We start from the raw sequence: 13335 nt of genomic DNA, 5'->3' as shown, positions 1-13335 counted from the left end.
TTGAAAGCAACAGCTCTTGTCGTTCTACAATTTTCAAAGGAAAAAAAAGGAAAAAAAAGCTCCAGTCGTTCTTGAAACGATTCTCGTTGATAAGACTTGACTCTCGTCTCCAGTTACTATCAGTCAGCATTCCTTTATGAGCCCTGTTCCTGCTCTGTGGCCGGCCGGGGTGGCCGAGCGGTTCTAGGCGCTACAGTCTGGAACCGCGCGACCGTTACGGTCACAGGTTCGAATCCTGCCTCGGGCACGGATGTGTGTGATGTCCTTATGTTAGTTAGGTTTAAGTAGTTCTAGGTCCTAGAGGACTGATGACCTTAGAAGTTAAGTCCCATAGTGCTCAGAGCCATTTGAACCATTTTGAACCTGCTCTGTGTTACACGCCAGCGTGTGGTGTACCATTCCTTATAGACAGGCTAGACAGTCGTCATCGATACACAAAAAATTGCGTAACTTCACTCACGCTGGGAACACTGGCACGTGAAACACGATATGATAGCTTCTTTCTGTCATTCCGCCACATCTCCTGGGACACCCAACTTACTGCTCCCGTTCCATATAACCAACCGGCACATACGCACCTCTTTGCCACCAAGACTTACGTTTGCTGTGGATGAGTCACGCGATATTCTGGTGCTAGTTGAGGAGCTATACAGCACTCCAAGAAGACCTGTGCTCTCTTTTAAAAAATTCACTAATATTTTACTGGGTGAGGTTACATCGTGCCACATTTCCGGCTGAAGCTTCATGTTATTTATTTTATATTTCTGAATTGTAAATAATGTCATAATGTCTACGTAAGATAAAATAAAAATTGTCTAACATGATAACTGGATCAAGATAAGAAACAGAAAAATTCCCCTATCGGACTACAAAGAAGGTGAATATGCTCCTGTTTAAAAGACTAGTGAGGTACCAAGTGCCTCATTCTATCTTCCTCAGCACCTTTAAAAATTTTCCCAAATATTTTCCCATATTCGTGCTCATTTTAACATTGAGCTCACCTCTCACCCCCATGAGCTCCACTAACTGTAACTCGCTCACCATTATCTCTTTGTGGCTCTCCAACTGTCATTACCTCTGTCTCACAGCTACAGTTTCCTTCGTTCAGTCCTGCTCTCTCCTGCAGTCTCCCCTAGTTCTCACTGTCACTGGTACGAAAAAAAGGTATTTCTTCCTTTGTGATTATCTAAGGCGCCGTCTATGAGGTAGTGGCGCCTTCATAAGCTCTTTAAGGCCCACTGTGGACCACGCCAAATGCAAAATGAAGCAACCAATTTGCTCCATTTGCCTAACGAGGGAGAAGTATGTAAATTTATACTTTGACACTGTACGGTATGACAGAGGCACTAAGACCATCCTTGTGTTTGTTATACAAATGATCCCTAGCCTAAACTCTATCCAAAACACTTGGCGCTACTTTTGTATTCACCAACAGAAGCTGAGGTATGAGCTTCGGAAGAATCCGGTTTTTATGCGCGGAGTTTTGAAATAGTAGTATTAGGTAAAGCATGCTGTTGTATGCGCACTGACCATTTCTTTCTCTCTATACCTCACTCTTTCTTATACACACTGAAACACCCCCGTTTTGGTCTTTTATTAGGTTTTGTGTGGTTTACCGAAGCAGCTAAACCGTTAAATATATGACTGTGTGCTTAATGGATGAAGGCTATCGGTTTTTCTGCTATGGTTTCGGGGGTATTTCAACCGAGTGCGGCTGTTATGAGACGGAATAGTTAATGATTGAAAGTTTGTCTATCATAAAAGGCCATGAACGTTGTGACGTACAAACCGATATGTATTTTCTACTAACACATAAATTCTGAGGCAGTTGTTACATTCGCCTTACACGTCAAATTACGGTTATATCTATTATTGGTTGCTGATTTTAAGTACTTGGTCACTCGCAATGATGATGGTTAATATTCACTACAATCCTCACTGCAATCCATTGTTGTTGCTGGCCGACGCGGTTGACGCCAAACACGTATTTCGCCACTTGTCATTGTTGGTTTCGTATCAGTCGCGAATCGGTATCGATGAGGGTCAACCCGACGACGATTAGGGCGACTGCCTTGGGCATGGATGTTTGTGATGTCCTTAGGTTAGTTAGGTTTAACTAGTTCTACGTTCTAGGGGACTAATAACCTCAGCAGTTGAGTCCCATAGTGCTCAGAGCCATTTTGATTAGGGCGACGCGCTCATCTTTCATACTCCGGTGAATTTACCATTTACTATTCTTGCCCGTCTCTCCGGTACTACTTCTCACTCGACACTAGTCCTACTGCCTCCTGCAGCGCACGACAATCGACTCCTGTCTGCTATCGACCTGGGTGTCGGATACTAATATCTATGTTCATGGAATCACGGATCCCTTACAACACGCACACACAAATAAACACACACACACACACCAGAGTGATAGTTTCAGCAACAGAATTACGTTCAACATCAACCTTAATTTCACTACACTAAGGAATTAAGGTAATTAATCAAATAACCTTCAAAGTTGTAATTAAAAGAATAATCTTTTATCCTTTACTAAAATTTACACCACTAGAATTGCAGTGTAGAATCATAATTGAATATAAAACTAATAATAATAAGAGAGAAAATGTCTCATAAGTAGGTTTACAGTGTACCACACACACACACACACACACACACACACAGACACACACACACACACACACACACACACACACACACACACACACACACCCACACACACACACACACACACACACACACACAAACACACACAGCTAGCGCAGTAAAATCGACTCAGTCTGTTCCAACGGTGTCAAGAATGAAAGTGAATTTGCTGCAGCCTAAACAGGAGTTGCTCGGAGCGGTATTTACATGCGCCATTGCCGCTGCGGGACGCATTTTTCGATGGGGAGCGGCCGCCGCGCCTCCCTCAAAAGTCTCTTGTTTTCCAATTAACGAAACATCAAAGATGGGGGCGCCTTCATTATACGCGGTCCGGGTCCTTGTGCGACTCGCCGAGGCACTTATTTGAATTTTAAATAAATAAGCTACAAGGGTATTACATACTTGGTGAAATAGATTATAAATCCTATTAAAACTTAATTTAATATAATTTATTCATTGGATTCATAGCGCACTAATCCTTTCGATTGCTGCTGCGAGTCGGATTCCGCTTTAACGTAATTTCAACAAGGAGCGAGGAATTCACGTCAAGCCTGAAAAGGACTGCTATGCACTCCAATTTTATTGTTAATCTTAGCAACTTACTATCTAAAGATCAGTGTCCGTTTGTATGTGTCTTGCTTTGCTTCTGCAAAAGACGGGATAGTTGATTCAGCACAATAATAAGATTAGGTAATGTAGTATATGACGGGAGAAGTGATGTTTTTCCAAACTTCAGAGATCCACTTTTTTGTTCAGTACTTAGAATCTGCTAAATCGGGCTGCATTTCCTTTTTTAGTCCAGTGAGGTTCCATAATTCGGTCTCTTTGCTTTTTTCAAAGGTGCGCTATAGCTACGCAGTTCGTCTTGCTTTTAACGTTTAGTGTGTCAAATGTGGAACGGAAAGTTGGTTGAGGTTGGTTCGGGGCGAGGCAGTGTAATTGATTGTGCTCTCCTGGCAGATACGACTCTATTGTTAAAAACAAGATACTTCACAGCGAGCAGTTGGGAAACAAGGACGGCATCAAACTTCCTATGTGTAATTGGAACGTAGGTAAGGATTGAAGATTACAGTTCCTGACCACGGTTGCGGTTATCCATTAATATTCATCAGATTAGAGTTCACGTAGATCTGCAACGAGGCAACTGAATAAACATGCAAGTAGAACACACATTTCATAGACAATATATGGTACCGGCTTTGATTTTATGTTTGGTAGTGTGGAGTGATCTGATGATAAACTAGTGATCTTAATACGTACTTTTGGTTGAAAACAGGAAAAATGTGTGCATTAATACACTTGACCACTAATTCCTATTATCCTTTTAATACAACCAACGATGGCGGTGTCCTACGCCTTAAGTGCAATGGTCACAGTCTGGTTAGTTAAAGTTGGTTGAATTTTTTGCCTTGAAAACACGTAAAACATTTTTTTTGACCTAACGGAACGGACACAAGTGGCACAGCATAGCCTTATGGAGACAAATAAAATGTTTAGCTGTACCTTATATATTTCTTAATCTATTACCTAATGCATGTATAAAAGACGTGGCATGCTTGAAATAAAAGACTCTATACAAACCATTGAATTTATCTACAGTTACTTGTACATGAAGGAAATTTGAACTATGTATCAAACAATGTTCTTAAATTCTGCTGTCTCTTGCTAAATGAAGACTTGACAAAAACTTGGCAGACAAAGTGATCAGCATAGGGAGAGGGGGGTGCCTCTACCGGAATAATGGAGAGAATTTCATAAGCTTGTGCTTGATCCAACATGCTACAGCAGAGAAAAAATTGTTGAGGGAAGAGAACTAGAAAGGAAGTTTCTATTATTCATTACAGATTGGCTAACCGATTTGTAGGGTACAAGAGAAGATGTTGACGTTCGTTCCCATTACTAAAGCAAGATAACGAACACACTGGTGAACCAAAAACAGGGCGGTGTAAAGAATTTAGCATACGACACATGTGGCAAGGATTTCAGATATTCGGAAAGAGTGCGGTACACAGAGTTATGACAACTAACAAGCTGTGTTCGTAACCTAACAGCACGCCAGCAAGCATTTGCATTGCCTCTAACCGTCGTTGCCTCGCGGTGCAGCTGCTCAGCGTGTCCCCACCGGCCAACAGCACCTACAACGCTTCTAGACTGCAGCTCGTCCCGTCTTCAACTGACCACAATTCACTCCTCAACATCCCTGAGAGGACTCACCTTTCGGCGCACATTCCGGCCAACCCCAGACCTAGCTTCTGGGAGCAACACGACGTCCAATAGGCTCGCGTCAGAAACACGTCCTACGGATCCGATGTTTACCCGTTTTAACTGACAGATTTTCTATCAAAATGTCGAAGCTTTTACCAGGAACTTCCAGCAACCACTGGCAGCAATCACCCAAGAATTCGAGGGGAAAGATCTTCCCACCTACGCGCTCCACGTCAACATCGCCAAGACCGAGTCATTTGGGGTCTTTTGAGAAAATTTCTCTCCTTGCTCTTCTATCCTCCCCCCCCCCCCCCCCCCCAGCCCCTGTTATTATTCTGTCCGTTCCAAAGGTTCAGCCCTTCGTTTCTAAGCTCGGAGATAGCACAAAACGAAACTAACAGAATGGATTTCATTCATGACAAGGTTCAGCCCTTCGTTTCTAAGCTCGGAGATAGCTCACAACGAAACTAACAGAATGGATTTCATTCAAGACAGGGAGTGTTCATGAAACAGAGGTTGCTGATCAAAAAGGGAACGTTAGGATACAATAAAACACATAACCCAAAAATTTCCTATAGACCCTCATCCGAGTACAATTTGATGCAGACTACATGTAAAAATGGTAAAATACCGTATCTACTTATTAGAACATACTCTAACGAAGGATGTACTCAAACAAACGTACATCTTTCAACACCAGCAAAATAATTGTATAGCTTCATGTTACCAATTTAGTGTTTTCTTTTTCGAATAATCGGTAGATTATTTCTGTTCAGAAATTTCTTCACGGTGTAGAAGGAGTGCTTAAGAAGAATGACTTTTAACCTGTACATTTGAAATACTCCTGCTGTCTATCAAACGTTTCAGTTAGTTCGACATAGAGTTTTGCAGCTACATATGTTATCCCTGTCTTCTCCAAAGTTGGATTAATTAAACTGTAATGCAGATGATTTTCCTTCTAGAGTTGTGAATATTTCTGTTACCCTCAAACTCAAATTGAATGTTGATGATAATTATTTAAGTGAAAAAAATGAACTGACAGATTTCGACTAATATCTTCCGCTGCTTAAAGAGATGCCTGCTCGTTCTACATGTTAGTGCAGTGAATACTTTTTGCAAAAATGTGTAGTTTCCCTGAAATATTATCCTGTGCGACATCAGTGAATGAAAGTATGTAAAATACGTTAACTTAATAACTGCAATACAGCCAAAGTTGACAACTATTTTTGTGGCAAAAGTAGCTGAAACTATGTGTTGTAGCGGGTCTACAATATGAAGACACCAGGGAAAAAGTGGGGCGTTTATTTAATAGGGAAATGTGTTTATGGGAGATTTTGACGGTACTCGCCGATACCATAAGACAGTTAAAATGGCTTTCACCAGGATACAAAGGGTTTTACTTTTAGTGGTAGCGGAAAGACCGTTCTAAGGTACTCTTCTCACCGGCGGAATGCAGCAAATCCAAGGTCTGCTTCTACCTGTTACATTACAACAGTGCTCAATTTGAAATGTGGCAGTAGTGTGATCCTGTTAGAGTCTTTAACTTGTGTGGTTCGTCACGAAATGAAGGTGAGACGCCATCTGTTAACCAATCTGTTAGAAATAGAGTAAACTTAATGGCAGAAAGAGAAATGTTTGTAGGGACCTTAGGTCAATGCCTCATGAGTTAGGCAGTGACTGTAAATGCTCACTGTCTGAATGTTTCAAACAAATGAAACCACACGGGTGAGAACAGCTCCTGGAATGATCAGTCATTTAATCAGCTTAATTTCAGTGACATTAACTGGTCAAAGAAGGCCTAAGCATGGTGATGCTAATGTCAGAGATTGCTCTTTCCGAAACATTGTCAAAATCAAACAAAATGTTACAATGAGTGAAATTCCTGTTTGCCGAAAGATGTTCATTGCTTTGCATGGAATAACAAAGCACAAAATGCATGCAGTACAAACGAGTATGAAGGATAGAGGAACTACACGAAGACAAGAGAGACATGCATGCTACCCATGTTTTGAAACTATCCAAATAAAAGGAGGCAGCCGTTATAAACCACATAGATCCATTTAAGAGAAGAAATAGCCACTATGCAAGGGAAAGACAGACACTATTATCCTTCCAGAAGAACTATCAATAAAGAAATGGCATAATTTTTATAAAGAAAAATACCATCAACGTCCTGTTGTATATGACACATACCGGAAAAGCCGGCTGCTGTGGCCGAGTGGTTCTAGGCGCTTCAGTCCGGAACCGCGCTGCTGCTACGGTCGTAGGTTCGAGTCCTGCCTCGGGCATGGATGTGTGTGATGTCCTTAGGTTAGTTACGTTTAAATAGTTCTAAGTCTAGGGGACTGATGTCCTCAGATGTTAAGTCCCATAGTGCTTAAAACCATTTGAACCATACCGGAAAATCTTTAACAGGAACTTTAACTTATCACTTGGGCATCCGCATTCTGATATCTGCTCAACATGTGAAAAATTTCAGGCAGATTTTAAAAGTTTGAATGAAAAGCTTTACCAAAATATATCTGAAAAAGATAAGTTAGAAATTACAAATGAAATTAAAGCATTTGGTAAGGAAGACCAGGTTCACAAGTTCAGAAATGTTACATTTTATTCAAGAAAGCGAAAAGAGAGGAAATGAAGATAGGCGAAACTGAAGAAATATGCACGGACTATCAACAAAACCTACCCTAGCCATATGTCAGATAAAAAACACAAAGACGAAAAGAAAGCTTACCAGAATTATTGGTTTTGGCACGTTCTTTCCGTCATGAAGATGTACTTTATTTCCAAGTTTTGTCTTTTTGTCATATATTCTCAGCTATTATTTTTTCTAATATACTTACTTTACAGAAATTAAATTTGGCATCACAGTTACATCGATTGCACTCGATTAGAGTCATTTAAGTATTTCTTTGTGTTATTGAATGTTTATATTTCCTCTCCTGATAAATGTACAAATATAACTTTCTCCATTTTTTCTGTGGGCTTCCACTTAAAATTAACTGAGCCACAAGTACGTTGGGAAATTTAGCAACTTGATAAACAACGTTTAGTAATCGTTTTTGAAACGTGTATTTCCTGGTACCCTGTGGGATGAAGTCCGGAAATTTCTATTCTGGTCAGGCTAAATAAAACTATAAATGAATAAACAATGAAACGTGTGTTTTTCGGAGTGATTTAAAAGTGTGTGTCCTCACAGGAGAGATGCTGATCTCCAGCGAGAAGTACGAGGTGAAGACGGTGAGCAAGTCCATGTTCGAGACCAGGATGGTGCTGGTGGTGCGCAACTTCCAGGAGAAGGACCTGGGCTCCTACCGCTGCGTCGCCAAGAACTCACTGGGGGAGGTGGAGTCCAGCATACGTCTCTACGGTGAGTGTCTGCCATACGGCTGTGTTCAGTACACGCGAGGCTGCGCTCCGCATTATTTATTTATGCAGTCTGTAGGTAGACATACTCACTATACACTGATTAATACCTGAGCAAGCAGTACAACGATGCGAGTTAACGCAAGTACTGTAGTATAGCGGTTCAAACGAAGTTAGTGTCCCGATTCTGGGTTTCGCTTGAGGATGGACGCAGAGAGCTTTGTTGGAAGGGCAGAAATTATGTTCTTGCCTCTCTAGTTTTAATGTAAATATTTTATTTCATAAATTTTTTTGTGGACGGACTCCACAGCCTCGATAAATTTCCTTTTAACGTTTTTAGCGATGGCCTGCAATACTGATTTACATTTTCCAGAACAACCGACTAGCATCGGCAAACCAGCAGCAAATCAGTCGGTGAATTTCATTTTTTTCCAGGTTATAGATACAACTTTCTGTTTAGCCCTCTTGCAAAGAAGGAAGTGGGATTGGTCACAGATTTGTTAGATTCGTGCAAAAGCAACACGGTAACAATAATAAAAATCCTAAACAGCCAGACACCTGAAGACAGGCACTGTATTTATTATCCTATGTGGACAACCCTGTGTAACGCACAATTAACCACTAGATGTTTCCAGAATGAGATTTTCACTCTGCAGCGGAGTGTGCGCTGATAATCTTTACCGAGAGAAATGGATGATTAGAGAGAATGGGACTTAGTGAAGTATGGTTGGAGGAAGTACAGGACCTCTCTTCAGATGAGAAGATGGTGTTAACCACATAATTAAGTAGGTGTAACGGGTAATCTTTTGAGACTACTGACTGGAAGATCTAAGTTTTTGAAGTAACCAGGAATCTAATGCATGGATCGAAACGTTACGTTTAACTGGAACAACAACCAGAATGTAGTTTTAAGAGTCGAATGAGATGAAAGGGAAGCAATAGTTGAGAAGGGAGACAGGTTTGTAGCATATGCCGGATGTCTGTATATTGAATAAGCTGTAAAGTAAACCGAGGAGAAATTAGAAAGAAGGGAGAAGAATGTAAATCTTTCTATTTTGGTGACGAAGTAGAAAGACTGTCAGAGACGACGACGGATTTGAAAGATCGTGTGATCATGTGTATTGTCTCATAAACATGTTATGATAGCAACTTCACAACAGAAAACAATGATAAATGAATGTAGCCGAAGTAAATCAAACGACGCTGAAACAATGAGATTAGTTCAAATGGTTCAAATGGCTCTGAGCACTATGGGACTTAACTTCTGTGGTCATCAGTCCCCTAGAACTTAGAACTACTTAAACCTAACTAACCTAAGGACATCACACACATCCATGCCCGAGGCAGGATTCGAACCTGCGACCGTAGCAGTCGCGCGGTTCCGGACTGAGCGCCTTAACCGCGAGACCACCGCGGCCGGCTGAGATTAGTAAATCATACTCTAGATGTGGTATACTTAACCTAAACAATAACTTACAATGGCCGAATTAGAGAGAATAAGGTATAACAAGAAAATATTTTCTCAGGGTATTTATCTAGATTAGGCTTGCACGAAAATGAAACAAGAACGACAAAGCTTTCAGACAAGAGAAGAGCAGAAGCGTTTTAAATGTGGTGGTGCAGATGAATGCTGAAGATTAGACGGGTAGATAGGGAGAAAATGAATTATCACGCATCTTGACTAAATAAAGGGATTCATTCACACATCACATCCTCAGGCACGAAGATGTCGTCAACTGGAGGGAAATTCGCGTAGCAGAAATAAATGGAGATACAAACTTCGCTGTAGTAGGCAGCGGGTGTAATTTGAAGAAGTTATGCGGGTATTATGAGATTTGAACAGACTAGCTTGGGTATCCGCATCATAAGTCTTCGGACTGAAGACCACTACAACACTCATTTAAAATCAGATTTTTTACTACTTGGACTGGCTTGTTAGTAAAACATAGCTGTATACACTATGAGATCTAAAGTATCCGGACGCCTGGCTTAAAATAACTTACAAATTTGTGGAGCCATCCATCGGCAATACTGGAATTCAGTATTGTGTTGGCCCACCCTTAGCCTTGATGACAGCTTCCACTCTCACAGGCATACGTTCAGTCATGTGGTGGGAGGTTTCTCGGGAAATGGCAGCCCATTCTTCACGGAGTGCTGCACTGAGGAGAGGTATCGATGTCGGTCGGTGTGGCCTGCCACCAAGTCACCGTTCAAAAACATCCCAAAGGTGTTTTATTGGATTCAGGTGAGGACTCTGTACAGGCCAGCCCATTACAGGGATGTTACTGTCGTATAACCACTCCGCCACAGGCAGTGCGATGTGCACAGGTGCTCGATGACAGATGGAGTCGCCATCCCGAGTTGCTCTTCAATAGTGTGAAGCAAAAAGGTACTTAAAACATCAATGTAGGCCTGTGCTGTGATAGTGCCACGCAAAACAACAAGGGGTTGAGCCCCCTCCATGAAAATCATACCATAACGCCACCACGGCCGAGTTTTACTGTTGGCACTACACACGCTGGCAGATGACGTTCACCGAGCACTCGCCATACCCACACCCTGCCATCGGATCGCCACAGTGTGTACAGCGATTCGTCACTCCACGCAACGTTTTTCCACTGCTCAATGGACCAATGTTTACACTTATTACACTAAGCGAGGCGTCGTTTGGCATTTAGAGGCGTGATGTGTGGCTTATGAGCAGCCGCTCGACCATAAAATCCAAGTTCTCTCACCTCCCGCCTAACTGTCATAGTACTTGCAGTGGATCCTGATGCAGTTTGGAATTCCTGGGTGATGGTCTGGATAGATATCTGCCTATTACACGTTACGACCCTCTTCAAATGTCGGCGGTGTCTGTCAGTCAACAGACGCGGTCGGCCTGTACGCTTTTGTGCTGTACGTGTCCTTTAACGTTTCCACTTCACTATCTCATCGGAAACAGTGGACCTAGGGATGTTTACGAATGTGGAAATCTCGCATACAGACATATGACACAAGTGACACCTAATCACCTGACCATGTTTGAAGTATGTAAATTCCGTGGAGCGTCCCATTCTGCTCTCTCACGATATCTAATAACTACTGAGGCCGCTAATGTGGAGTGCCCGGCAGTAGATGGCAGCAGAATGCACCTGATATGAAAAGGGATGTTTTTAGGGGTGTCCGGATATTTTTGATCACATAATGTAGTACTACAAACAAATTATACAGTTCAAATAACAAATATGTATATAATCATGCATGGATCATCGTTTCCCTGTGTTACGAAATCCAAACTAAGTGGCAGCAACCATTCATTCCAAATAGCCAGAAATAGCAGCAACAGAAATATGCTGTAGCTCATTCAAAAATTTTATAGTCTTTTTAAGGTCTTCAAAATGCAGTAGAATAATATCCCCCAACTGACAACTGCTCAGTTTTTCCCCAACACAACGCACGTAATTTACACCGCCTAATAAAACGGTTTCGTACGTTTTAGTGGCGTAGATATAATCATTAACGCGTCTTGGTGAAGAGTCTACCTCCCCTCTCTCCTACTCCTTCCCTTCCTCGCCCCTTCCCATCATCTTCCTCACGAGGTCAATGACATGCATGAGGAAATCTTGCTTCCTTTTCATTAAATCACTTCGATGTTCAATTTATAGACCACATTCTTTACACACACCATTCATGTAAAACTACCAGCACTCTGAAAACCAATATATAATTGAACTAACAGTTCGATTCGTGTCTAACATATAAACATGTCGCGACAAGATAGTTTGCGAAATTTTGGTTTCATCGTTCCATCTTCCAGAGGTACAGTCGCTCTCGCACTGACTAAACAAGCCGCTGTTCAAGCGTGCGTCACTCATTTGTAAAATATACTCACGAGCCAAAACATTATGACCACCTGCTTAATAGCTTGTTTGTCAGTGTTTAAAACAAAATACATCACCGATATTGCGTATCAGGGATCCGACAGTTTGTTGGTAGGTTTGTGGAGGTATGTGCCACTAGATGTCAACGCACAGGTCATGTAATTCGCTAAACTGGCCGCTGAGATCTGCGTAGGCGGTAATGGCGCCCGATAGCAAACAGATGGGTTCCATAGGATTTACATCAGGCGAATTAGGTCCCCAAAACATCAACGTCAATTCACTATAATGCTTCTCAAACCATTGGAGCACGGTTCTGGGTTATATTGCTGATTGATGATTTCGCCGTCGGGGCAGACACCAAGCATGAAGGGATGCAGGTAGTTCGCAGCTGTCAGCGTGTCTTCGATTACTACCACAGGTCCCATGCAAGCGCAGGCGAATGTCCCCGGTAGCATAATACTTCTCCCAGCAGCCTGCGTCCGTGGCAGTAGTCTGCACGTTTCGAGCCGCTGTTCACCTCGATCTCGATGGCGGCGTTTGTCGAGACGACTAGCGACATAGTGTAGCAAAACCGTAATTCAGCCGGAGGGCTGACACGGTTCCATTGATTGAAGGGTCCACTGCAATCGCAACCGACGATAACGTTGGCTCAACATGTCAACACTTAGTGGACCGGTCTGCTGTGGAGCTCAATTTTCAACAATGTACAATAAACAGTTGTGCGTGCCCCAACACTGTGCTCTTTCGGCAGGGATGCCATAGATCACAATCATGCTACTTCACAGAGCAGACATGCCTCCGAACCCTACGTTCTGTGAATCGTCATGGACATTCAACTATTTAGCGCCTAGCTGTATTTCACTGTCCTTCTACGTCTTTCCGTAGACGTACACGATAGGAGCATGTGAACATTCGACCATCTTCGCCGTTTTCGAAATACTCGTTCACCGGCTATGCGTAATAATAATCTGCCTTTTGTCAAAGACACTTATCTCAATGGATTTCCTCATACACAGACTATATCTTTGCTACGTGTCTGCTGCACATACATACTTTTTTACCGTGTCACATGCTCGCAACGCCACCTGGCGGCATCTAACGTCGCGGTGGACAGTGTTGACAATTTGTTTGCTCATCAGTATGTGTATCTATTTATTTAAGTAATTTAGATGAACGATCAAAATAAAAGATCAAAATTCAAGACCATGTAAGCAACCTCCTTAGAATACCTCGCATAAATGCGAATCAA

General features: G+C 42.1%; 1 protein-coding gene across 1 annotated transcript in view; it reads left to right on the top strand.

Annotated features, from left to right (window-relative positions):
• LOC124798807 (lachesin-like) overlaps positions 1–13335 on the top strand; it is a 195914-nt gene that overhangs the window by 176556 nt on the left and 6023 nt on the right. Inside the window, exon 8 of the mRNA XM_047262337.1 lies at positions 8057–8227. Coding sequence (XP_047118293.1) covers positions 8057–8227 — 171 coding nt within the window. The remainder of the gene's footprint in view (positions 1–8056; positions 8228–13335) is intronic.

This window comes from Schistocerca piceifrons, chromosome 5 (genome assembly GCF_021461385.2).
Source record: "Schistocerca piceifrons isolate TAMUIC-IGC-003096 chromosome 5, iqSchPice1.1, whole genome shotgun sequence".
NCBI classification, from domain to species: domain Eukaryota; kingdom Metazoa; phylum Arthropoda; class Insecta; order Orthoptera; family Acrididae; genus Schistocerca; species Schistocerca piceifrons.
This window is presented reverse-complemented; position numbering and strand designations above follow the sequence as displayed.